We start from the raw sequence: 25,324 nt of genomic DNA, 5'->3' as shown, positions 1-25,324 counted from the left end.
GAGGAGTTGTGGAGCTTCTTAAGCGCAGAAGAGAGAGTGAGAGAGGGATCTCCCGGCCATTTGAGGTTGCAGAGTGATAGAGAGAGGAGAGAGAAAATAAAATATGGCAGCTTCATCGTCAAAGCTCCTTTCATCCCCCTCTTTTAGAGGAATAGGAAGAGAGAGAATTGCAGCATCGGCCTCAAATCTCCGCCCGTCTCCCTCTCTCTTAGTCAGAGGGAGAGAGAGAGTCTCACTCTCTGGTCAACTAGGAATCGGCTCATCAATCTTGAGGCACGGCAACCCTAGGACGCTTGCATCTTCACAGGTTAGGGCTTCCTTAGAGGCGAAGCCCACGGTTTTGGTGGCGGAGAAGCTGGGTGAAGCCGGTCTGGAGCTGTTGAGGAGCTTTGCAAATGTGGACTGCTCTTACAACCTGACGCAGGAGGAGCTGTGTACCAAGATCTCCCTGTGCGACGCGCTCATCGTGCGCAGTGGCACCAAGGTGACCAGGGAGGTCTTCGAGTCATCCAGGGGGAGGCTGCGGGTTGTAGGGAGGGCTGGTGTGGGGATCGATAATGTTGATTTGAGCGCCGCTACGGAGCATGGGTGCCTGGTCGTCAATGCTCCCAATGCCAACACTGTGGCGGCTGCTGAACATGGCATTGCTTTGGTTGCTGCTATGGCCCGTAACATTGCGCAAGCTGATGCCTCCATGAAATCTGGTACTCCTTTCTCTCTGTACTTAAAGTTTTACATGTTTAGCTTCTCTACAACAGCTACCACCATGTGTTCTTCCTGTTCTACTCACCCTACTGGAGATGAGCGATTTCTGTAGCACTTGAATCTGTTCTTCTTTGGATCTTAACTAGTCCGTATGCTAACCAAGAGTTTGATGTAGGTTCCCTTTCTTTATTTTGATTAGAGTACATTGAGCTACTATTAATTAGTTATAGATTCTTTTTTATAGTTTTTTGTTTTTTTTTTTCTTTTTATGAATCTTTTAGGATGCCTTTACTTTGGTTTGAGTAATGAGTACTAGTGTTTTATGTGGTGATCGCAGAATCTGATGATTGATATCTCCTTCTTTTTTATCCTTTTTTTCTTGGATTTTGGTTTATAAAATCTGACTGAGTCATTTGAAGATGAGTTGGAGAATTTTTTTCCATTGTTTATGTTAATCACATCTGCCTCTGCATGTAAAATTTGGTCATATTATGATGAATCTGCATTGTCTTTTATTGGAAGCTGAATTTAATTTGGATTTGTCCGGATCATTTAACGTTTGATTGGCTTGGATGATTTTCTGTTTCAGTCAGTGTTTTAAAACTCGGCTGAGTTACTCAGCTTTGGCATGCTGCCCAGGTGAGTTCAGATGGACAGGCTCGGGGTTCTAGAAAGCCTTACAGTACTCTGGTGTGCACTGTACAGATTCGCCTGGGTATTGTAGAACTTGGGCAAAGATGCCGGCGAGTCTGTACAGTGCTCACCTGAGTTATACACTGAAACTTAAAATAAAAGGGGTCGGGGAATCTGCCTCCCATTTCTCATTTTCGTTGAAGATTAGAGCCCCAAAACACTGCATTTTGATCCAAATTTTCAGTATAAGGAAGAAAGTCACTAGATCTACCTATAAAAGCCTTAGATTCGAGTGAAAAACATTAGATTTGTCTCAGTTTATTGATCAAAGAATTGGGCAATTTTTCCTGATTTTGAAAATCTTTGATTTCTTTTAATCTGATTGTTGATCTTCAATGAAAATCATACCCCTGGCCTAACTTTTTGTTCTTGACTGTCAACAAGCTCTTTTGTTTTGTTTTTAAAAGAAATCACCCACAAAAAAAAAAAATTATATTTTTGAATTTTCAACTTTTTTTATTTATTTATTAAGTTAAATTTCTTCAAAAAGGAAATTTTTTTATTTATTAAAAAATTACAAAGCTATATCTTAAATCTGAAGTCGAACTCAAACTTGTTTGGGGTTTTTGACTGAGGCTGGATAAGGAAGCTTTGGCAAAGATTTGGAGTCATGATTCATATTGATCACATGGATTGGGAAATGGGCCTAAAACTTTTGGCATGTTACATCTCAATTTGAATTCATAAATTGATTATTTTATTAATTTAATTGCAATTGGTGTATACTGTGTCATATATGATTATATGTTTATTCATACTTTTTATGGTTTATTCTCTTTTTTTTACTATGTTTGATTTTTTCCATAGTTTTCATTGTTTTACAGCACAATAACATCAATTTTTTTATTCGTGTTTCATATGCATTTTTTATTCAGTGTAATTTTTGGATTGTTTTTTTTATGTTTTTATTTTTTAATTTTTTTTGATGATCACCCTTTTGTTTTTTTCTTTTGTTTCATTTTTTTGTCCCCTTTGGGCTCGGTCAGGACGTAGGAGACTCGGACCAGCCCAAGTAACTCAACATTAGGCTTATTCTTGCTTTTGTTTGTTGCATAGTTGTCTTTATACTAGGAGTGTCCGTTTGTTTTTTTGGGCCCATACCGGGATTATCCTTTTATTGTAGGCTTTCCCTCATTTCGAGTGGAATTATTTGCCGTTTCTTATTGATTAATTGGCATTTTCTTTCATACTTGGGATAAGAATTTCATACATTTTAAGTATGCATGTTAAAAAGAGATTTAATCTGTGATAGAGAAAAATAACTTATTTAGTGTGCCAAGAAAATTAAGTGCATCCCTTACATGTTGCATACTAACTTAACACATCATCCCAAGAAAGCAACAAAGTGTCAGTATAAACACCAATCACTTAAGTCTTTGGTGTGCCGAAGAGAACTTTTTGAAGAAGTTTGGCTCATTGGACCAATGTTGTATGGATGTGGAGGCTGCCCTAGTTTTGAGCAATAGGTCGGCAGGCTGATTCAAGGAGGATGAATCCTACATTTCTTATGAACATCCCGCCAACCAAGTGGAGGGACGTGAACCAGTTTACAACTAGGAGGGAATCAACTGGGACCCATAACTGAATTTGGAGGTTCCTAGCCACTTTAATACTGGTGTGAATAGCTTTTATTTCTGCATTAGTCATGATAGTTTCAAACCAAAAATGACTTAAAGAGGTATGGTGTCTTCTTTTGGGTCCTGTACATATTGAATTTGTGGAGCTCTAAAAGCTGCCTTGGGGTTGCAAGTTTTAGTGTTCTCAGTGTCTCAATAGATGGGGAGAACTCAATTCGGGGGTGGTGAATCTAGCTCTAGCATCCTGGAACTGGAGCTCAAGAGGAGCTCAATCCCTATCTTATTAGGATCTCAATTCCTGAATAAAACGGATCTTGATTGCTTTTGAAGGGGATCGCGATTCCATTGAAAATGGGGGGTGATCATGTTTGAAGGGATCTCTATCCTTAGGGAAGCTTTAAATTCTCTATCCTTAGGGAAGCTTTAAATTATATTGCTCCGTCTTACCGTCGCTTGTGAAATTCCTCTTCTTCTCATACACTCATGGTGCTAGGCCTCTTTACACACGACAATGCTTCTTTCTCTTTTCTCTTCACGGTCGGTGCTTGCTCTTTCTTACTTTTATACAGCCGGTGCTGGGTCTCATACACAGCCGGCGTTGGGCTCATACACAGCCGGCACTACGTCTCTTACACATCCGGCGCTGGGTCCCTTACATAGCCGGCATTAGGCTCATACACAGCCGGCACTGGGCTTCCTTCTTTCTACTGCCTCGAGTGCCTTAGTCCAGAAAATTGTGGTCCTTACAATGGGGGTCCAAGCCGCTCAAGTTCTGGGCGCCTATCGCCTAGGCGAGCGCTTAGAACCTGGGCGGCCCAGGTTCTAGCCCTTGATAGAGGGACTCATGGTGTGACTCAAGGTATGGCCATAATCCCAGTTAAAAAAAAAGATAAAAGTCGAGAAGAGAATTTTGGTAATCCATATGACCATGTGCCACATTTTCATACAATGCTAAAACAGTAAAACCATACAAGCATACATTGTACACTGTAGACTGTACAGACAAAAGTTAGATAGTAGAACTACAAACAAGAAAGTAGAACTAGAAACTTAAAATAAGAAAAAGGAAATATATAAAAATTAAGAAAATATACAGTCTAGGACACAATAGTCAACACTCAACACAATAGTCAACAGTCAACAGTCAACACCAAGAGTCTTCATTCTTTTATCATCATCATCATCATCGGAAGGAATAGGGTAAGTTTCATCATATGCATCAGAATCGAGGCCATCATCATCAAAGTCATCTCCCTCTTCAATATAACGATCGTCCTCTTTTGTTTCTTCTGAATCTGCCTCTTCCTCCTCCTCTTCTTCTACCTCCCTCTTACTAGTATGTGCAGATGAGGCTCCAAGAGTCTTGGCTGCTTAACACTTTTCTATCTTTTTGTGCTTCTCTGAACTCAAATATTGTATAATTTCCTCCCTAGTAGTCTCAGAAACATTTTTACATGGGTAACATCCCCCTTAATACCGGCAATGTGTTTTTTAAACAAGTAAATGCCCCCATTAGTATCACTTCCACAATAATTACATCTAATACGATTTTTGTCATTCGGATTTGGGTTATAACCATACTTCTAACCTTGATCACCACTTCTTGAAGAACCTGGAGAAGATATTTCCACAGAAAAAGACTCATTTTCATCATGTTCTGGTTCTTTTAAATTCAAAAGTTGTCTAATCTCATCCCGAATAGCTTCAGGAACATTTTTACAAGAAGCAACATTCTCTTTAATACCGACAAGATGCTTCTTGAATCGGTTAATAACCCCATTGGTATCTATTTCACAAAAATTATACTTTATACAGTTTTTATCGTTTGGTTTTGGGTTATAACGATACTTCCAACTCGGATTACTTCTTCTAGAAGTAGCATAAATAGACCTATTCAAATGACAATGATTTTGTTCCTATTTTTGTTTTACAGAACTCATATATTGCTTAATCTCCTATCTGATTTCTTCAGGAACATTTTTACAAAGGGCAACATCCCCCTTAATACTGCCAAGATGTTTCTTAAACTGGTTTGTGTCCCATTTCATATCTTTTTCACATTGTCATTTGGATTCGGGTTATATCCATATTTCCAACTCGGATCTCCACTTCGATTGGATCTTGAAGAAGACATCTCAAAATAAAACAAGCAATCTAAAACATAAATTTTTGCTCTTACTTTGATTGGTCGAACTCCAAACTCCCACCTCTGAGATGTTTTCTGGTGCTAAAATAATAAAAAACACCGTCTAATAGAATTATAAAACTCAAAACTAAATCAAATCTACTTGGGTGATGTTTGGATCTTTTTTATGTAATTTTTGAGCAATACTTTGATCCAATGAAAGTCACAAAATTTAGTTTTCTTGACGTTTATGTCTCTCTAAAATGGTTTCTTGTGGGTTTAGGTTTGAAATGAACCTAAAACTCATCATTCAAACCTTTTATATTTAAAAACAAAATCAAAACAACGAAAAATAATAAAAAATCCCCCCCCCCCCTAGGCGGGGCGTAGGCCTTGGGCGACCGCTGAGACAGGTTCCATACTGCCTAGGCGCTCAGGGCTTGGCGCTGGGCGCCCGCCTAGGCGGGTTCCGTACCGTCTAGGCAGCCTGCCCAGGGACTGCCGCCTAGGCCTGGGCGATGCACCCAGGCCTTCTGGACTGCCTAGACGCTGGGCGGTCCGCTTTTTTTAATATTGTTTCAATCTCAGGGTCCTAATCTTGCTCCAGATCCCGCATCTACTCCCTCTCCCACTTTCGACAACTTAGAGTGGTCTTCTCGATATATGAATCAATGAACATGTATTTTTTTGGTTTTGGTGATGTTACGCTGAAGTGACTAAGTTCAAAGCTATGGTAGTTCTAAAGCACAATACATTAGCTAGTTGGGGATGGAAACATCAATTGCTCTTTATGGTTGTGTCATTGGAAGGATTGGGGAACAATCTTAGTGGCATTTGTTAGATAAAAGACTCCTAGAAGTGTTTCACCGCTGGTCTATGGCATCAGTGATCAAACCAGGATTATTTTAGGTGATTATTATTGATATTTTCCTTGTCCTATACTGTGGTACTGCTCATTATCATGCCAGGCTCTTCCAGCTTGCTTGAAAGGTAATCCAATCTCTTCATTTTCCTTTGTGATGTAGTGCTTCAACACAATCATACACGTGCTTGGAGAACTAATTAATTGGAAAAATAGAATACTTTGGATATACAGAGTGCTGGAGTGGAAGAATCCTTCCAGAGTATACTTGAAGCAATTACTTGACTGAAGCTTGTCTGTTTTGTTTGCTGCCTCCGGTGTTCAGGAAAATGGCAAAGGAACAAGTATGTAGGGGTTTCTCTCGTTGGAAAGACACTTGCTGTTTTAGGGTTTGGCAAGGTTGGAACAGAAGTTGCAAGGCGTGCCAAGGGGCTTGGAATGAATGTTATTGCCCATGATCCATATGCTCCTGCTGATCGTGCTCGTGCCATTGGCGTGGAGCTGGTCACCTTTGATGAGGCCATATCTAGAGCAGATTTCATTTCACTCCATATGCCTCTCACGCCTGCTACATCAAAGATTCTGAATGATGAGACATTTGCAAAGATGAAGAAAGGAACACGCATTGTTAATGTTGCTCGTGGTGGTGTCATTGATGAAGAAGCATTGTTGAGGGCGCTCGATACTGGCATTGTTGCCCAGGTGTCTTGTTTATTTCCTGCTTTTTATAGATGGAAAGTTTAGTTAACACCTACGACAAGTTTTCAATAGCGTCTTGTTCATGTTTGATTTTGAATATCAGGCAGCCCTTGATGTGTTCACTGAGGAGCCCCCTCCCAAAGATAGCAAATTGGTGCAGCATGAGAATGTGATTGTCACACCCCATCTTGGTGCAAGCACTGCTGAAGCTCAGGTTGGTATCTGTTGCTACTCTGCATGCTTTATTTCTCTGTTTTCCTGTTCTTTCATTTTTTTTTTTAAATTCTAAAACATTCACATTTCGTAATTATTTAGGAAGGGGTGGCCATTGAAATTGCTGAGGCTGTTGTTGGGGCCTTGAAAGGGGAGCTCGCTTCAACTGCAGTAAATGCACCCATGGTTCCTGCAGAGGTAAGACTGTCTCCCAGGTTCGTTATTTTTTAGATCATGAGAGGTGCACCTCTTTCTTTTATGCTACAATCTATTTATGGAAGGAATTCAGGCTGTCAATGGAAATAGTCATATTTGTTGCCTACTCGAATGGCAGTTTTCTTGTTCATTATATTAATGTGTTGATGTGCTGGACTTCAGTGGTGTCATGGGGCGTTTGGTATCAAACCCCCTTAATTTGAACCAAAAAAAAAAAAAACTTAAACTAGTGTGTTGTGTTCTTTTGTTGCACATACATGATATTGATAAATTAAGTCAGCCTCATAGTTATTGGAGTCTTCCATGCCTGGTGGTGATTCCTCTTTGGAATATCTCCTTGACACTCTCGACAAGGAATCTTCAATAAATCTCATTTTTTCAACTTAGGATTCTCGCTCCCCACAACATCAAACCTTAGGCTTCATAGGTGCACCAAATAGTAAGATCAACATTCGATCAAACTTTTGATAACAGGATTTGAGATTCAAATGCAAACTTCTAGAGTTATAGAATGCCCGTTGCATAAATGTGTTCATAGAATGATACAAAGAAGAGAAGTATTTTATGGTCTTCATTAATAAAAAATTGTACTTTTTATTCAATGAAGAAGGATGGTGTATTTAAAACTTCTAGTTAACCTTGATTCAAATACTTAGGAAACCTTGGTCATGGGCACTTGGGGCCCCTGATTTCAATACTATTGGGGTACCCTGATTAGGGGCATTCAATACAGTGATTCCAATGCTAAGTGATTCTTGGTTAAGAATACTCTAGAACCTCGACCTGTTGTGATATGGAACTTGTTTCTTAGTGGTTGCGAGCGCAAGCGCGCACTCCTAAAAGGTTGGGACCTTGAGCCCTTTGACATGCACTGCAAGGACGACGCTTCTTTCCATATGGATCTTCTAGCCTATCGTGATTCCCTGCTTTCGATTCCTAAATCACTCGTTCACCCATTCCGGCTTCTAACAACTATGGTTTAAGGAACATTGTGTATTCATTACTCATAAGAACTTGAATCATCATAGATGTTGAAGAAACTTGTGCAGACCTGGAATTTGAACTTGAAAAAATACAATATTCAGTCATACAGCATTGTCCACATGGGCCATATGCTGCAATACGCCTTATGCATTAATAAACTATACAAACTAAGACAAGTACCTTTTCTCAAAAAAAAAAAAAAACAAAGACAGGTCTCATAAGACATGTGAGGCCCCACTCCAGTCCTAGAAGGTTTGAACAAACTAAACAAGAAATCAAATTGCAAATTGGAAACAAGATTGATTGTCAAGGTTGCATCACCGCCACTTGCATCATCACAAACGCTGCATTTGATGCCAAGCCATCATCATTAGAGTCATCCCCCTTCTCAACATAACACTCGTCCTCCACTGTCTCCTTTGAGGAAACCTCCTCTTCTATTGTCAATAAACTCTTTGAATATATAGGGTAGTGCACAAGGTTTGATGAGCCTCCTGCAGCCTCACAAACTTGGCCAGTTTAAATTCTCTCCAAGGAACACCTGATCCTATCATGCATCGACAAACTACTTATTAAAATCATCCATATTTCTTGGAGCAATGGAGTTGATATATAACCTTCTTGATATCGCCACTTCAACCTTTAATTATACTGAACATATACAAGATTGTTCAATTTCTTTTGCTCAAATATGTTTTCTTTTTCGTATGGACTTGTCGGATAATGTATGAATGCATGATTTAGAGAAAATACTACAAGTTAGGGCTTATGAGGATCTATAGGACAATGCGAGTTACGAAATTACTGACTCAGATGAGCTAATAGTTAGGTTGAATATGCGAAGGGCCATCCTCTGCAGTTGCTTAGCTTTTCCCCCATGTGTGTCCCCAACATGGAGCTACATTACATAGCAATGACATTTCTTAAAGACAAATTTATAGTTATAGCCTCGTTGTTACCGAGATCTCCAAACCAAGGGGTCGATCCCCCTCTGGAAGCTTTCTCTTGCACACCAAGGAGGGGGTTCTTGCTCCTTTGCGATTTTTAAACTTTGGGATCTCGATCCTTCCTAATAGTTATCAAGGATTTATAGGGGATCCAGATTCCTTAGCATTGTATCCGAGGGTTTATAGGTAAACTGAACCGAGGTTCCACCAACGTGGGAGCAAGATATCCTTGGTGTTGGACTCTATTGCCCCTGTCAACCTCTTTCACAAGTCATGAGTTTGAATCTTGGGCTCCAACTTACTGCTAACAACTATTTTACATAATTAGTTAGCACTTTAAAGTATTTTATAACTGCATTCTTTTGTTCAAACATGATTTGTAGTGGTGGCAGACGATGCTATCCCTCTTGGCCTCTATTAATAGGTCACAAGTTTGAAATTTGGGTACCTCAAAAAAAAAACAAAAGAAAAAACAGAAGTTCGAACCTTGGCCTCTACATTAATAGTTATTTCGATACTTTTTTCTCACCAAATAAAGATGTCCATGATTGTTTTTCATCGTCATTGTCATCATCGCTTTTTCCCAATTATTTAGGTCGGCGACATGAATCATGGTCCGTCAGTCTGCTCTATTAAAAGCCATACCCTCTGTGAGGCCGCAAGTCCCCGTGATTGTTATTACGATTATATAAAGTCATAAGCTACACTCAAAGAATACTAGAAGTTGAATTGTTATAGAGTGATCAGATTTTTTTAATTTTTATAAAATTTTAATTTCTTTAAATTTTTTTAATTGCTTAATTTAAATACTAGTAGATTTGTATATGTTTTACTGAGAATTGTTACAGCAGATCGAACAATGAAGAAATATTCAAAGAAAAATAGAAATTAATAATATAGTTTGAAGTTACTTGCATATCTTAAAAAAATATGTTTAATTTCAAAATATTCAAAAGGGAAAACAAAATGGACATAAAATTTTAAAATATTAAAAAATTATAATTAAAAAGCTAAAAAATAACTAGAACTCATTTTAAAGTACAAAACCTTAAATGAAGTTTGTCATCTTGTGTTAATAATCCTTCAACATATGAATTTTTACTCCCTATTTTAGTAAAAAACTAAGCTTAAAATTTTAAGCATTTAGTAATTCAATTAAAAAGTATAAAAATTACTTATAAACTAATTCCTAAATAATGAAAAGTTAATGAAATGTTGACATTAATTTTCCTAGAACAGCTTTTAAAAGTTATTAAAAATGGAGAAATTAGTCGTATCTAATTAAAAAACTCCTAAAATTTTAGGGTTTAAGAACATAAAACATTTTTCATTTTTGGTTGTAAATAAAAACGTTTTTGTAGTGAATACAACATATTTTATTTAAGGAATCACTAAATCCTAATAAAATTTCCTTTTATTTAAATTCTAAATTTATTATAAATAATTTAGAAGCATTAAATCTCATATACATATAAAGTAAATTAAGTAAATATAAAAATGGACGAAACTATGGGTTCATATTTCTTTTTCTTTTCAAAAAGTGAACATAATCTCTATTGAGGAGTTTAAAATTTGTTAATGATAAATTTATAAAATTGGTCTTACAACATCTTCAGTCAAGAAAATTTAACGAAAAACAGTTTTTATGTCGAGTTTTTTTAAAAAGTAGTATAATTAATGAAGTTCAAAAAGCATTTAAAATTCAAGATTACAATACAAAAGATTCAAATTTTGGTTTACTATTTCTGTAGCCAATATATATAATTTGTTTTAGAGATTTCAAAAATTGAATTTAATTTTGCGAAATATTTGAGTTGGTAATTACCATATTTAATGTGGCTAGCAATTAAGTATTGCAATCATGAATTATGTATGATTGCGTGACATATGATTGCATGTATGGTGTTCTATTTTCCAGTAGTAAACACAAGTTAATGTGATTTAGAATTTTAAAAAGTTAATAATAAAGTTTTTTTTGTTTAAAACTTCTGAAAATTATTCCTTCAAAAAAAAAAAAAAACCTTCTGAAAATTAGTTATGGCCCACTCTTAAAAGCATAATAACTCTTTTGAAACTTGAAATAAGTGTAAAAAGTAATAAAGAAGGGGATTCCAAATTATTTCAATAGTAAAGTACGCATGAGTTTAAAAACTAATAAGAAGGGACTGAAAAGGGCAAGGGGTAGGTCCAAAAGGATGTGGTTGGAAGTAGTCCGAAAAGATATGGGGACTTATGGCCTCATTTAGGATATGACCTTTAATAGAGCAGAATGGAGAACCCTGATTCATGTAGCCGATCCCAATTAATTGGGAAAAGGCTAAAATGATGATGATTTATTATAAGAAATTTGGAATTTGATCATATTCTATTACAAGCATTGATATTTCGTTAAATATAATAATTTTGACAAATAAAACCAAATAAAAAGAGAAAAAAAAAGGGCAATACAAAGAAAATTGAATAAATAAAAAATGGAAATAAATTTTATTAATACAAAGACAAAAACTTCACTTTATTCCATGTAAAAAAATAACATAGAAACTCATACTAAATTCCTAATTATTCGACAAAATTATTAAATTACTCTTGAGTTCAAATTTGAGAAATGGGAAATCTTGCTAGATAAACAATCAAAACAATAATGATAACAATAAATATTTGGAGAAGAATGTCGACAAAACACCAAGCTATGGACACTAAAAGAAAAGAAAAGAAATAAATCAATAAATAAATAATAAAAAAAATGATGCCCAAATCAAAATAATTGGACATGAAAATGGGAAAAGAGATGCCAAAGTCAAAGTAGAAACGTGAAAACATCAAAATTAATTTTCCCACACATCCCAAATTTCTGAGCAGCTAATTTCAAGGGAGTTAAGTAGTTTTTAACTTAGATTCTTCTCATAAAAGTAGTTCTTGAAATGTAGGAAGAAAAAGCTAGATGAGGTAGAAATATTAAAATGTAAATAATTTTTAAAAATAGTATTCTAGAAAAAAAAAACTTTTAAAATTATAAAACAAGACAAAGCTCAATTGTGCCAAGTTGTATATTTGAAAAATATAAGAATTCATAGTTCAATTTAACGTATGTACATTTTTAAAACATAAACATTCAAACTATAATATTTCTTTGGAAAAGACAAACAATTTTAAAAAAAGTGTATTTTTATTATTATTATTATTTTTTGATAGAAGTTAACTTAAACATTAAATAAAACAATATACATGAGTTTTGTCGATACTGTGGGGCTACCAGGCATGTCGTCAACAGCATCGCGGTCCCTGAGAGGACAACCTGTAGAGACTTACACTACAAAGACTTACACAACAGAAGGGGGGGCTTACAGCAGAGGGGGCTTATATATATGCCCAATTACAAAAGCGGACAAAATGATAGTTTAGAGTTTTGGCCCTATTCGTGCACTATAACAAAAGTAGAGAAAAGAGGACAACAAAAAAAAGGTTAGGGCTTATAATGATACCCTTTTACACATATTATCTAAAGATAAACATCCTGTTAGATATGAAGTGTATTTTTATTTTATATTTTATCATTAAAAGCCTTTTAGTTATATCTTCATGCTTATCATATTCTTCTTAAATTGATAAATTTTGAATGTCTATATTTACTTTTTAGGTAAATTTATGACTTCAAGATAAGATAAAATGGGTATGAGATCCTTGCAATCGTAAATTCCTTCAATGTTTGAGGAGGTTTGAACATAAAATTAGAAAAGACAATTTTAAGGGAGAACCTCTACACACAAGTTATAGGAGAAATGAGAGTTCCCCAAACTTTCTCTCTATCATTCTCTTTTACGGTCTCCTACCCTACCCTATGTTATCTCTAGGGGTATGGAACGTTTTTTATTATTGCAACATGTGTCCATCCCCTATCCGTGGTTTAATAACATAGTATAGATAAACTACTCTCATAGGAGTACGAAAATATTAGAATATTATAGCATAATTGAATTTCTTACTTTTATTTTTAAACTATTAATTATTTATAATATTCTACAGACTACGTTTTCAACCTAGAGAATCCTAGTTAATTGCACTGGAGGACCTCAATTTTTAACCAGATGGATCACAACCCATATAACTTCTCATTTGACCGCTAAAAGTGGGGATTGAGCTCCCGAACACATTGAGATAATGATCCCTAAATTTTAGGGTGTGAGGATGGTGATCCCCACCCTAGGGACCATCTAGCCTTTCATGAGTCGTCACTCCCAATCCGATCTCGGAACCAGTCCCCATCTCGGTCCAAGTAACTATTTATAGCATTATTATAATATTATATAACTTGTACTCAAATTTCATCCTAGTTTCAAAAAATGGTCCGCTTAGTGCTTAGGCACAGGGTGGATGCCCAAGCTTGGGTCGACCTCCCTGGGCGCCTACCTAGGAAAGCAACTAGGCAAGATCCCAACGCTTAGTCCTGGGCAGGTGGCCAGGGGTTGTGCCTTTTTTTTTTGAAGAAAGAACCATTTTTCATTCGTAGTTACTGTGAAAAAACTGCCATTTTTCAATAAAGCAAAAAAAAAAAAGTCCTTTCAAAATATTTTGATTGTCGTATTTTTTTAAATTTTTTTTTCAAACATCTCCTTATTCTTTAATGTTTTTTTGGCTAATGCTAATTCATACCATCATCATCGGAACCTTTACCCAATTAATTGGAGTTGGCTATATGATGAATCTTGGTCTGCCATTCTACTCTATTAAAGGCCATACCCTCAGGGAGGCCATAATTGCCAATTCATACCATGTGAAACAAAAACAACCACTTCCAATTGTTCCCCTACTTCCAATTTTGAACCTTGCTTGAGAGATGCAATGTTATGTTTGATTGATTTCTATAACTCATAAAATTGGCTAATGTTTTCATAATCATAGGAATCCCATTTTATATTGATGCAATAACCCCATTGTAAAATGAGAACAGAGAATACATGTCAACAAAAGAGGGGGTGCAGCACCCAGGGTGCATTTCTATCTCTAAAGTAAAACAGGGCACCCAAGGTTTTGGGCGCCCGCCTGGACACTGGGTGCTAGGTGCCAGGCTGGCTGCTTAGCATGTTTTGAAACCTTAAATTTCACAATGAATAAGTAAAACATTCTTGGATTGAGTTGATTCCTCGTTTTTATTGTTATTTCTATCCCAATTACCATGTGACTCCATTCCATCAAGAACTTGTACATAATGAACAGTATTATCGTGAGGTCTTGAAGGTTCACGATGGGATTGAGTGTAATGTTGCACATGTTAACTCCATCCATGATCTAGCCCTTGAGATCAATTTCATTAGTTGTATAAAATATTTTGGGTTTTGAAAATATCTGCTGCATGCAAGGGCCTATGCAGTCGGCTGTCCTGCTTTTCATATGCAGTCTTTCAATTGATGAATACTTTTTCACATCATACCTGAAGTTCCTCTATCTCTTTTCCTCGGGAACCTCCATCACCTTGTACATGTGACCTATGGTTGTTTTTTTTCTGTACAACGACTTCATCGAAGGATTAAATGCTTGGAAGGATTAGGCCAAGCCATTCCCTAATTGGGGTTGCCGGACAATATTGGGGAGCCTCTTCCCCTTTGCATGCTTGTCGAACTTGCTCTTGGCCCATTTTTCAGTGACAAGCATGACCCTGAGCTTGTCTTTTTGGCAAAGATAGACTGAAGGGTAAAGTAAAAAGTGGTAAACCTTGTCACCTGTGGCCTCACAAACTGCCTCTTGTTTGTGAGCAGCCACATCATGACAAGGACTTTTGTGTGGTTATATATGAAAACAATTATGGTGTTTGCTTTCTTTATTGTCTTACTCACAAATTTCAATTTAGTATTCACCTAAGCATGAGGTCGATGCCAGGCACTACATGGTGTCCAAAAAATATGTGGCCTCTGCTCCCGCAATAGTGGCACTGACATATTTTGCTGCAGTTATGCTGTGACCACCTGGATGATGTCCTACTCGCCCACCTCTATACGTTGGTTCACTATGCTGAACATGAACTCTGTGTTCTGTGTTTTCTTGGATGCATCAATGGAGTTTCAAAAACATTGTTCTCATTAGACGTGTCACCAAAAAGTTCCTAATACTTCTCCCCCTTTGTATTGGTCCATGAATCAGTCATCATGACAATCCTTACTTCCCCCATGCATCCTGATGGGTCTTCAAATACTCATTCATGACCTCCACCTCTTTCTTAAGCAAGTTCCAAGTGTTCATATGGTGTAGGGGCCTTCAACTCAGGCCCAAAATGTCCCACCACTCTCGACATGGCTTAAGCTCTTCAAGCAAGTGGCATTGTAAGCAATGTATTTCCATTGGGCCATGTATTGGCATACTGGATCATTTTGTTTATTTCGGATAGAAGATGACATTGTCCCTAGTCTCATAGAGCAGAAATCTAACATCCAAACCTGGAAAATTAACAAAACCAAAACTCAATCATTAATATATGATGCAACAGATCAAAACCCAATCTTGAAGTAAACAAATTTCGAAATTTTTTTTTTTTCACAAAAACAAAACCCAAACATAAAATGAATAAAAAAACTGTAATCTTATATTGAATAGTCAACAAAGCCGAACCAAAACCTGAAAATATATGGAAAACCAAAGCCCAATCTTGAAAAAAGCCGACAAACCTTATCCAAAACTTAAAAGAAATACACATAAACAAAAATCCAATATTGACAAAAGTCATCAAGAAATCCAAACCCATACCAGAAAAAATTTTCAGAACTCAAAACACCATATTTGGAAAAGGCCAACAAGCCCAAGCCAAAACTCAAAAAGATGTAGAAAACTAAAATGCAATATTGAAAAAGGTCACTAAATCGAAAATCTTGGAAATAGTCATCAAGAAACCAAACGCATAGAACAAAAAATTTAGAACCAGAAGGTCCTAATATCGGATTGGAAGAAATCATAAAACCAAGAACTAATATTGAAAAAAGGTCAGCGAAACAGCTCAAACCCAACCTTGATAAAAGCCAAGAAACCTAAACCTGAGCTTGGGGAAAAAAGAAGAAGAAAACAAATACCAATTAAAAAAAAGAAAAAAAACACAACCCAATATTGAAAGGTATCAACAAACACGAACCCAAAATTGAAATAAATTGACTATCAGGAACCTAACGAGAGGAGGCTCGAATTGGAGGGCTTTGGTTATGAAAACACCTCTAAAACCTGGTACATTCACATCCAAATGATTTCTATCCTTTATGGTTTTACAAGATTATGAAAGAACCCAAAAAAATTCCAAGCTTGACCAAAAAAAAGAAAGAAAAGGATTTTAACTATTTGTTTTTATGGGGTTTTCTTCCCTCTCTCTTTCTCTCTCTCTCTCTATACATTCTTTAAGGGTTTTGTGGGGTTGTAATACCCCCCAAAACCGTTGCCCCCTCTTTCTCCTCCCCACCTTTCTTTTTATATTTTATTTTTATTTTTGGGAAATTTTTTATTCTTATTTTTTTTTTGTTGTTTTGATTGGGGTGGTTGGAGTCGGGAGGGAATGATGTTTTTTGGCCCTTCTCGAAGTTGGAAAAACTCCACGTTGAGTGTCTATTTCCTCCCTTGGGCAGGTTTCGCCCACCTTGAGCCAAGGCGCCCAGACCACCTAGATGGGTGGCTCAAGGTTCCTCATCCATGTCAGGGCGCCTCAACATGGTGAGGTGCCTAGGGCCTTAGCCTGCTTCTAGGTGCCAAGGCAGGCTGGCTTTTAAGGCATTGTTGTATATTACAGTTCTATATATGCAATGAATGAATATTCGACCGCCTAGCCGCCTAGGCTGCTGGCAAGATGACAACCAAGGCGGCATTTTTTGAAAAACGCCTAGTCGTGGACTAGGCGTCTTGTCCTAGGCTGGCTTTTTCTAAGCGCCTGTTTGCGCCGCCTTGACCTGCACTAAAAAAATAGTATTAATTCATAATTATTAATATATTGGTAAACCAAAATATACTATCAATTCAGTTTTAATTCAGGGTGCGGTTTGTATTGAGCCTAGGCTCTAAACAATCAAATTAGAGCCCACCTTCAAATAGTGTCGAGAAATGTGGTTTCTCTATTGGAAACCTTTGTGATAGCCTTAAAATATATTTTCATATTTATTTATAAAGTTTAAAGCTTCAAAAATAATGTAGATCGACAGATCTATGAAAAATTGAAAATCTTGAAAATTGACGGTCCAAAAATGTGTTACAAAATATACTATTTCCAAAACTTGAAATCCGTTTTTTTTTCTCATGTCCATGTATCTTGATGTCGAAATGACCAATTTGAAGATATTTGGGCATCAAAACAATCTCTTCTAGTGAAATTTTTGAGATAGGCTCAAATTTGATTGTTTAGAGCCTCAACTCTATATAATATTTTCCCTTTAATTAATATATAGAAGGTTTAGACATTTTATGCCACTTGTCGTTTTGCATGCAACAGTAATTATTAATTATTGGTAAACCAAAAAATAATATTAATTCGTAATTATTAATTTATCAAAAATATTTTTTGCATGTGATAGTAATTATTAACTTATTGGTATTTTTGGTAAAAAAGTAAATTGAGGTACTTTTTGCAAATAAAAATAAACTGGGGTATTTTTTTCGTCTGAAAAATAAATTGAGGTACTTTTCGGTTCTAAAAAATAAAAAGAGGTAAGGAAAAATAATTTGAGGTATTTTTTGGTAAAAAAATCAATTGAGGTAGGTTTTGCTAATAAAAATTAACTGAGGTATTTTTCGCATGAAAAATAAAAATTGAGGTACTTTTCGGTAATAAAAAATGAAATGAGGTAAAGGTAAATAATGAGGTATTTTTTGGTAAAAAAATGATTTGCGGTACTTTTTGCTAATAAAAATAAACTGAGGTGTTTTTCATGTGAAAAATAAATTGCGGTACTTTGCATGTAACAATAATTATTAATTATTGGTCAACCAAAAAATAATATTAATTCGTAATCATTAATTTATTGAAAATGTTTTTGCATGTAATAGTAATTATTAATTTATTGGTAGACCAAAGAATTAGTTTTAATTTGTAATTATTAATTATTAATTTATCAAAAATACTTTTTGCGTGTAACAATAATTATTAATTTATTGGTAAACCAAAAAATAATATTCATTTGAAATAATTGATTTATTGGTAAAAAAATAGTATTAATTCAGTGTTAATTATTATATGGAAGGATTAAACTTTTTATGCCACTTGTTGAAAACGCTTTTTACATATAATAATAATTATTAATTTATTGGTAAACCAAAAGATAATATTAATTCGTAATTATTAATTTATCAAAAATATTTTTTGCATGTGATAGTAAGTATTAATTTATTGGTAAACCAAAAAATAATATTAACTCTTAATTATTAATTTATTGATAAACCAAAACATAGTATTACTTAAGTTTTAATTAATATATGGAAGGATTAGACTTTTTATGTCACTTGCCGCTTTGCATGTAACAATAATTATTAATTTATTGGTAAACCAAAATTTTTTATTAATTTGTTATTATTAATTTATTGAAAATGCATTTTGCATGCGGTAGAAATTATTAATTTATTGATAAACCAAAAAAATAGTATTAATTCTTATTATAGTGTATACAGTAAAATGGTGGGAGCTGTGGGGGATCCAACTTTAAAAAAAAGACATCGTAGGCCGCCTTTGGGTCTGGGCGCCTACCTAGGCGGCCCAGAGACCAAACCGCTTTTTGAACATTGAATAAAACCGCTTTTTGAACATTGAATATATCGTATATCTTATAAATATCATTAGTTGTTTTGGCAAATGAATCCCAATGAAAAGGATTACCTACAAAAATGCAGAACATGCCTTTGAGTGTCAAAGTGGATATTTACTCAATTTCAGGATGTGTTAATCTCTTCAAAGGGTGCCTAAGAATATGAAAGAACTTGCTATACCATCTATGAGTAACCACCCTATATCATAGATATTAGAAACCCTATATCTAGATCAATGAATTTCAACTCCTTAGTGTTCATATGAGATCTTTATTCTTCACAAATAGGATTGGATAAGTACTAAGTATGATTGTGCACTTTACTTTGTGGAAAGTATGGATATCAACTTATATTACTTCTGAAAATTTCTCTATTGTCACTCAGATTTTATCAGAACTTGCACCGTTTGTTGTGCTGGCTGAGAAGCTTGGCAGACTAGCTGTCCAATTAGTTGCTGGAGGAAGTGGAGTGAAATCAGTGAAGGTGACCTATGCATCAGCTCGGGCTCCCGACGATCTCGACACCCGAGTACTTCGTGCCATGATCACAAAAGGGTTGATCGAACCAATTTCAAATGTGTTTGTGAACCTCGTGAATGCTGACTTCACAGCAAAACAGAGGGGCCTTCGCATAACAGAGGAGCGCATCTTATTAGATGGATCTCCTGAGAGTCCCTTGGAATTCATCCAAGTTCAGATTGCGAATGTGGAGTCGAAATTTGCTAGTGCCATATCGGAGGCTGGTGAAATCAAAGTGGAAGGGAGGGTGAAAGATGGGATCCCACATCTCACTAAGGTGGGTTCGTTTGAGGTAGATGTGAGCTTAGAGGGGAGCCTTATTCTTTGCAGGCAGGTTGATCAGCCTGGTATGATTGGTAGGGTGGGGAGCATCTTGGGTGAGGAGAATGTTAATGTGAGCTTCATGAGTGTGGGAAGGATTGCACCAAGGAAGCACGCAGTGATGGCCATTGGTGTGGATGAAGAGCCCAACAAGGAAACTCTCAAGAAAATTGGGGAAATACCTGCTGTTGAAGAGTTTGTTTTCCTCAACTTGTAGCAGCCTCAACACTACTCTTTTTGTTCGGCCAATTTTGAAGAAGAGACGGTAGTCTGTTTGGTTGTGTGCTATCATTTTTTCCCAACTGTTTTAATATTGAGGACGGTGTTGCTCGTTTGGAACGATTTGTTACCTCTTCGAAGTTATGGGTATTTTCTTGTGGTGCCATCAGTGTGTTGATTGGTTTGTTAGTTATGGAGTTTTTGTAGTAATGTTGTTTTGATATCATTCTCTTTTAGCAACCGTTGTTTAGGATTTGCATCTTAACCAAAACAAAGAGAGGTAAGGATCCGTAGTCTATTTTGCTTTCCTTGTAATTTGATCGAGGAAAGAGTGTGTTACTACATTCAAGATTGAAAATTCACAGTTCTGATGACATAATACTCTCTCTATAACGATCTGTTCTGTTACTTTATCGTGATACGTGTGGAAATTTTAGTCGATAAGAGTTTTTTGTGGATATTTTCCTTGCTTTTTGAACTGTAGGAATTTTCTTTTTATTTTGATAGCTCTGATCTTTGATTTATGTCAAATTTCTTGAGGAAATGATTTATCGGAAAATTTGAATGGACTCGTTGAAGGAATAACAAATGATCATTTACAACTGTTTTTAGTCAACTTTTCTGGCTTTTGGATGATTGGTTGTTTGCTGACTATGGGCATGTATTATAAGTTCTTTTGTAGTGGTTAATTCTTTTGCATACTAAGAATTAATGTATTTAATAAGGGGGTGCGGTTTTTATAAGGTTGCAACCTTAAACAATCCAATTAAGGCGCACCCTCAAATTTTATCATAAGTTGTCTAAAAAACTATTTTCATATCCAATTAGAAAATTTTAAACTTCAAAAATGGTAAAAATCAAGAAGATCTATAAACATATGAAAATCTTGAAATTGGACGGTCTAGAAAATATGTTGCAAGATGCACTATTTTTGACACATAAAAACGTTTTTGTTTTAATATTCATACATTTCGATGTCGAGATGATCAATTAGAGGGTTTTTCAACATTAAAACAGCCTTTCCAATAGATTTTTGAGGTGTATATGTGATTCTACATTTTAAGGTTGCAACCTCATATAAACTTTTCGCTTCAATGTGTAAAGATAGTAGTATCGTAAATTGTATTATATTATATTGTCTCTCATGCTTGCACCAAGTCATGTTTTGGATATGGACCCAGTTTTTATGCGGCCAAGCCCACATATGTAGAAATGTGGGCTTAATAAATTTATTTTTGAGATGTTTGGACTTGATTTTTAAGGACACGTAATCTCTAACATGGAGATCATGAATATGAAAAAATAAATAAATTTTAAAAACTATAAATAATAATTATAGTAAGGGCCTGTTTGGATGCATGGATTTTAAAATTTAATATAATTTCTATTTTTAAAATTTTAATATATTTTTTCTTTCTAAAATTCAAAATTTGAGATATTTTCTCTCTAAAACTCAAAATTTGATACTCCAAATGTTTTTTTGGTCATTTCTCTTTTTAAAATTTATAATAGTTTCTTTCTAAAAGTTTAAGAATACTTTCTCTCTCGACAATTTTAATAATACTCTCTCTCTAAAACTTAATATTTTATATAGTTTCTCTCTACAAATTTTTGAGATAGTTTTTATTTTTGAAACATTTTAGGTACTCTCTAAAATTTGATACAGTTAATCTCTCTAAAAAAATTAAAATATGAGATTGTTTCTCTCTAAAAATTTTGAAATAGTTTCTCTCAAAAAAATTGACTTTGTTTCTCTCTTTAAAAATCTGCATGTACTTTCTCTATCTAAAATATGATAGTTTCTCTCTAGAACTTAAAATTTGTGATCGTTTATCTCTCTAAAAGTTTGAAATAGTTTAGCTCTATAAAAAAATTTGTATTTTCTCTCTCTAAGATTTTGACATACTTTTTCTCTCTAAAATTTTAACATACTTTCTCTCTCTAAAAGTTAATTTTGAGATAGTTTCTCTCTCTAAAAAAATTTAGGTATTTTCTCTCTCTAAATTTGAGATAGTTTCTCTCTTTAAAAAATTTAGGTATTTTCTCTCTCTAAAATTTTCATACCTACCAAATGCTCCCTATGTTTCGGGTCGAGGGAGCTAATAAGTGAATCCATGGGCCCTGAAAATGCAAAAATGGTGCGTAAATTAAATCATGAAAATGTAGGTCTTATTTCCATGATTTTGATTTTCCAGATTTTAAGTACCCTAATTAAACAATCCAAACGGTGGATTTTTGACAAAATCCAAGATATTAAGAATCCATGCCTTAAAGAGAAACTACCTAAAAGATTTTAGAGATAGAAACTATCTCAAAATTTTTGGAGAAAGAAACTATCGTAAAATTTATGTTTTAGTGAGAGTATATTAAAATTTTAGAGAGATAAACTATATCAAATTCTAAATAGAGAAAGTATATGAAATTTTTAGAGTGAGAAACTATCTCAAAAATTTAGAGAGATAAACGATCTCAAAATTTAAGTTTTAGAGAGAGAAAGTATCACAATTATTAAACTTTAGAGAGAGAAAATATATCAAAGTTTATAGAGACACTATATCAAATTTTAAAGAGAAACTATTTCAAAATTTTAGAGAGAGAAACTATCTCAAACATGAAGTTTTAGAGAGAAAGATTCTTAAAACTTAAGAGAGTAACTATATCAAATTTTAGAGAGAGAAAGTACATAAACGTTTTTAGAAAAAGAAACTATCGCAAAATTTTTAGAGAGAAATTATCTCAAATGTTAGCTTTTAGAAAGAGAAAGTATCTTAAAATTTGAGAGAAAAACTATATCATATTTTAGAGAAAGAAACTATTTAAAAATGTTTAGAGAGAGAAACTATCTCAAAATTATTGAAGAGGAAAACTATCTCAAGTTTTAAGTTTTAGAGAGAGAGTATCTTTAAATTTTAGAAAGAGAAACTATATTAAATTTTATAGAGAGTAAAACACCTAAAAATTTTAGAGAGAGAAATTATTTAAAAAATTTTAGATAGACAATTTCAAATTTTAAATTTTGGATAGAAGGTACATTAAATTTTAGAGAGACAAACTATATCAAATTTAAGATATAGAAACTATCTCAAAATTTTATAGGTAAAATTTTGGGTTTGAGAGAGAGAGAGTATATAAAAATTTTAGAGAGAGAAATTGTATCAAGTTTTATAACCAAACAATGGATATGGAAGTGCTCGCAAGGAATCCATAAATTTTGTATAGTTTATCCAAACAAGAGATTTGAGGAATCCATGACAAAAATCCTTGATATTGAAAATTCATAGATTTCCTTGGATTTCAAATATCTAGGATTCCTAATTTCTTCCTATCCAAACAGGCCCTAAGAAAACATTTGGACTGTTGGTTTCTATTGTTTTTAGATAGAACACCTACTTGCATTCATCTTTAAGATAGATGTTTTACACTTTTTTGACCCTATATGTAGTTATGCGGTCCAACCTGTATGAGAATTTTCCTTTGGATAATCCAACTTTTTTTTTTGATCTTGTGTACCCATGATTTGGCCCCCTTTCTTGCTTACAGAAACACGATTGTGTCCAAAATAGTTGCCAAACATGTTTTTGTGCAACATACTCTGGTCTAAACTGTTGGTTCACAAGTTTAGACCTGAAGTTCTTATTTTGCAAGAAATTAAGTCTTCTGCTCCATATTTGTCTGTGGTTAGAGACATTTGGGGTAATAGGACAGTTAGTTTTGAGGGGGTGGATGCTTTAGGGGTTTCGGGGGGTTTATGGATCTTGTGGGATCCACTTCTTTTTCATTGTTTTGATGTAGGTAAGAGGCATAGAATTTTGGGCATCTTCTTTAAGGGACCAGGTGGTGGTTTCAAATGGGGTATTGTCAATGTCTATGGCCCTGTGGTGCATTCTTTTAAAGAAGGTTTTCTTAGTGATTTGGGTGATATGCTGCTTTCTTATGATGTGCCCATTTGTTTTAGTTGTGATTTTAATTTCATTCGCTGGTTGGATGAGATGTCATCCAATCCTCTTATTAACTCGTTGATGCGGATGTTTAATTCGTTTATTGAGCGTTTTCAATTGTTTGACTTACCTGTAACGGGTACTAAATTTACTTGGTCAAATTGTTGTGCTCATAATCTGATTATATCTAAGTTGGACCATTTTTTGGTGACTCAGGATTGGATGGAAGCCTTTCTTTTGGTTACTGTCAAAGCACTGCCTAGGCTTTCATCTGATCACACCCCTCGTTTGCTGAATACTACTTTTAGTATAAGTGGAAAAAATCCTTTCCATTTAGAGCTCTGTTGGTTGGATGAACCGGGTATTGTAGATCTTATTAAATCCACCTGAGTGAATTCTGTTAGCTTTGGGTTAGTGGACTTCATTCTCCATAAGAAACTCCTCATTGTGAAACATAAGTTGTTGGCTTGGAAAGCTGAGAATTGGTCTTCGGTTAAGAGGAAAATTGATCAGCTATGGTTCGATGATATCCAAAGGTGGGATCAGAGTATCCAACATATAGGGCTCATTTCTGAGGCTGATATTGTGGAGAGAAGTATGTTGTTGTTCACTTTGGAGTCTCTGAATAAAGTAGAGGAAATGTATTGGAAACAGAGATCCAGGGTGAGATGGCTGAAAGAAAGCGATCGCAATACTAAGTTCTTTCATGCCATTGCTAGTGCTCGTCAGAGACAAAATGACTTGTCTGGTCTGGTGATTCCTGGTGTTGCTGAAGATGACCACTCTAGGTGGGAGGAGGGTATTATTGCTCATTTTCGTAAAGCCTTATTAACTGAAATCCCTTTTAAACCCAAGCTGGACGGCTTAGCATTTTTTTCTTTTTCCCCTTCTGTTGCTAAAGATTCGGAGAGAGAGGTTTCTATGGATGAACTTAAACTTGCCAATTTTAAACTTCCAGGAGATAGAGCCCTAGGCCTTGATGGCTTCCCTCTTTCTTTTTTGCAACAGTTCTGGCACTTGGTTAAGGGAGAACTGTTGGATATGGTTAGCGAGTTCATGGAGATGGGGGAATTTTTTAAGGGATTTAATGCTACTTTCATAGCCTTAATCCCTAAGAGAACTGCTATATCCTCTCTTTCGGATATCAGGCCTATCAACCTCCTTACTAGCCTATATAAAATTGTAGCAAAAATTTTTGCTGAAAGGTTGAAAGTGGTTCTCCCTATGATCATCTCTAATACGCAATCGGCTTTTATCCAAAATATGTTAATTTCAGACAGCGTGCTTATTGTCTAGGAATGCATCCATTCTAGACTTTTGAGCAGTCAACCGGGTATTGTGATTAAATTGGATATGGAGAAAGTCTACGATAGAGTTGAATGGTGTATTCTGTTAGAAGTCATGAAATATATGAGTTTTGGTCCTAAGTGGAGGAGATGGATTTTTGGTTGCTCACTTTTCGGTTCTTATTAATGGGAGCCCTAAAGGTTTCTTCAGGGCCTCTTGAGACCTTAGGCAGGGGGGACCCTTTATCACCTTTTCTATTCATGC

The 25,324-nt window shown here is 35.1% G+C and overlaps 1 protein-coding gene across 1 annotated transcript; it reads left to right on the top strand.

Moving 5' to 3' along the window:
• On the top strand, positions 1-20,209 carry LOC18444981 (D-3-phosphoglycerate dehydrogenase 1, chloroplastic). Its single transcript, XM_006855131.4, has 5 exons — positions 1-704; positions 6,288-6,664; positions 6,765-6,875; positions 6,977-7,072; positions 19,162-20,209. Exons 1-5 carry the CDS (start codon positions 104-106, stop codon positions 19,831-19,833), a joined length of 1,857 nt encoding a protein of 618 aa, XP_006855193.1. The 5' UTR covers positions 1-103; the 3' UTR covers positions 19,834-20,209.
• Positions 20,210-25,324: the final 5,115 nt, after the last annotated feature.

This window comes from Amborella trichopoda, chromosome 13, assembly GCF_054954075.1.
Source record: "Amborella trichopoda isolate Santa Cruz 75 chromosome 13, AtrichopodaSantaCruz75HAP2 v2.0, whole genome shotgun sequence".
NCBI classification, from domain to species: domain Eukaryota; kingdom Viridiplantae; phylum Streptophyta; class Magnoliopsida; order Amborellales; family Amborellaceae; genus Amborella; species Amborella trichopoda.
This window is presented reverse-complemented; position numbering and strand designations above follow the sequence as displayed.

What these genes read in the sequence shown, in the direction of transcription:
- LOC18444981 (XM_006855131.4), top strand. Translation starts at nt 104, where the DNA reads ATGGCAGCTTCATCGTCAAAGCTCCTTTCATCCCCCTCTTTTAGAGGA. An exon ending in ATACTGGCATTGTTGCCCAG is followed by an intron (nt 6,665 to 6,764) that starts GTGTCTTGTTTA and finishes TTTGAATATCAG; the next exon opens with GCAGCCCTTGATGTGTTCAC. An exon ending in CAAGCACTGCTGAAGCTCAG is followed by an intron (nt 6,876 to 6,976) that starts GTTGGTATCTGT and finishes GTAATTATTTAG; the next exon opens with GAAGGGGTGGCCATTGAAAT.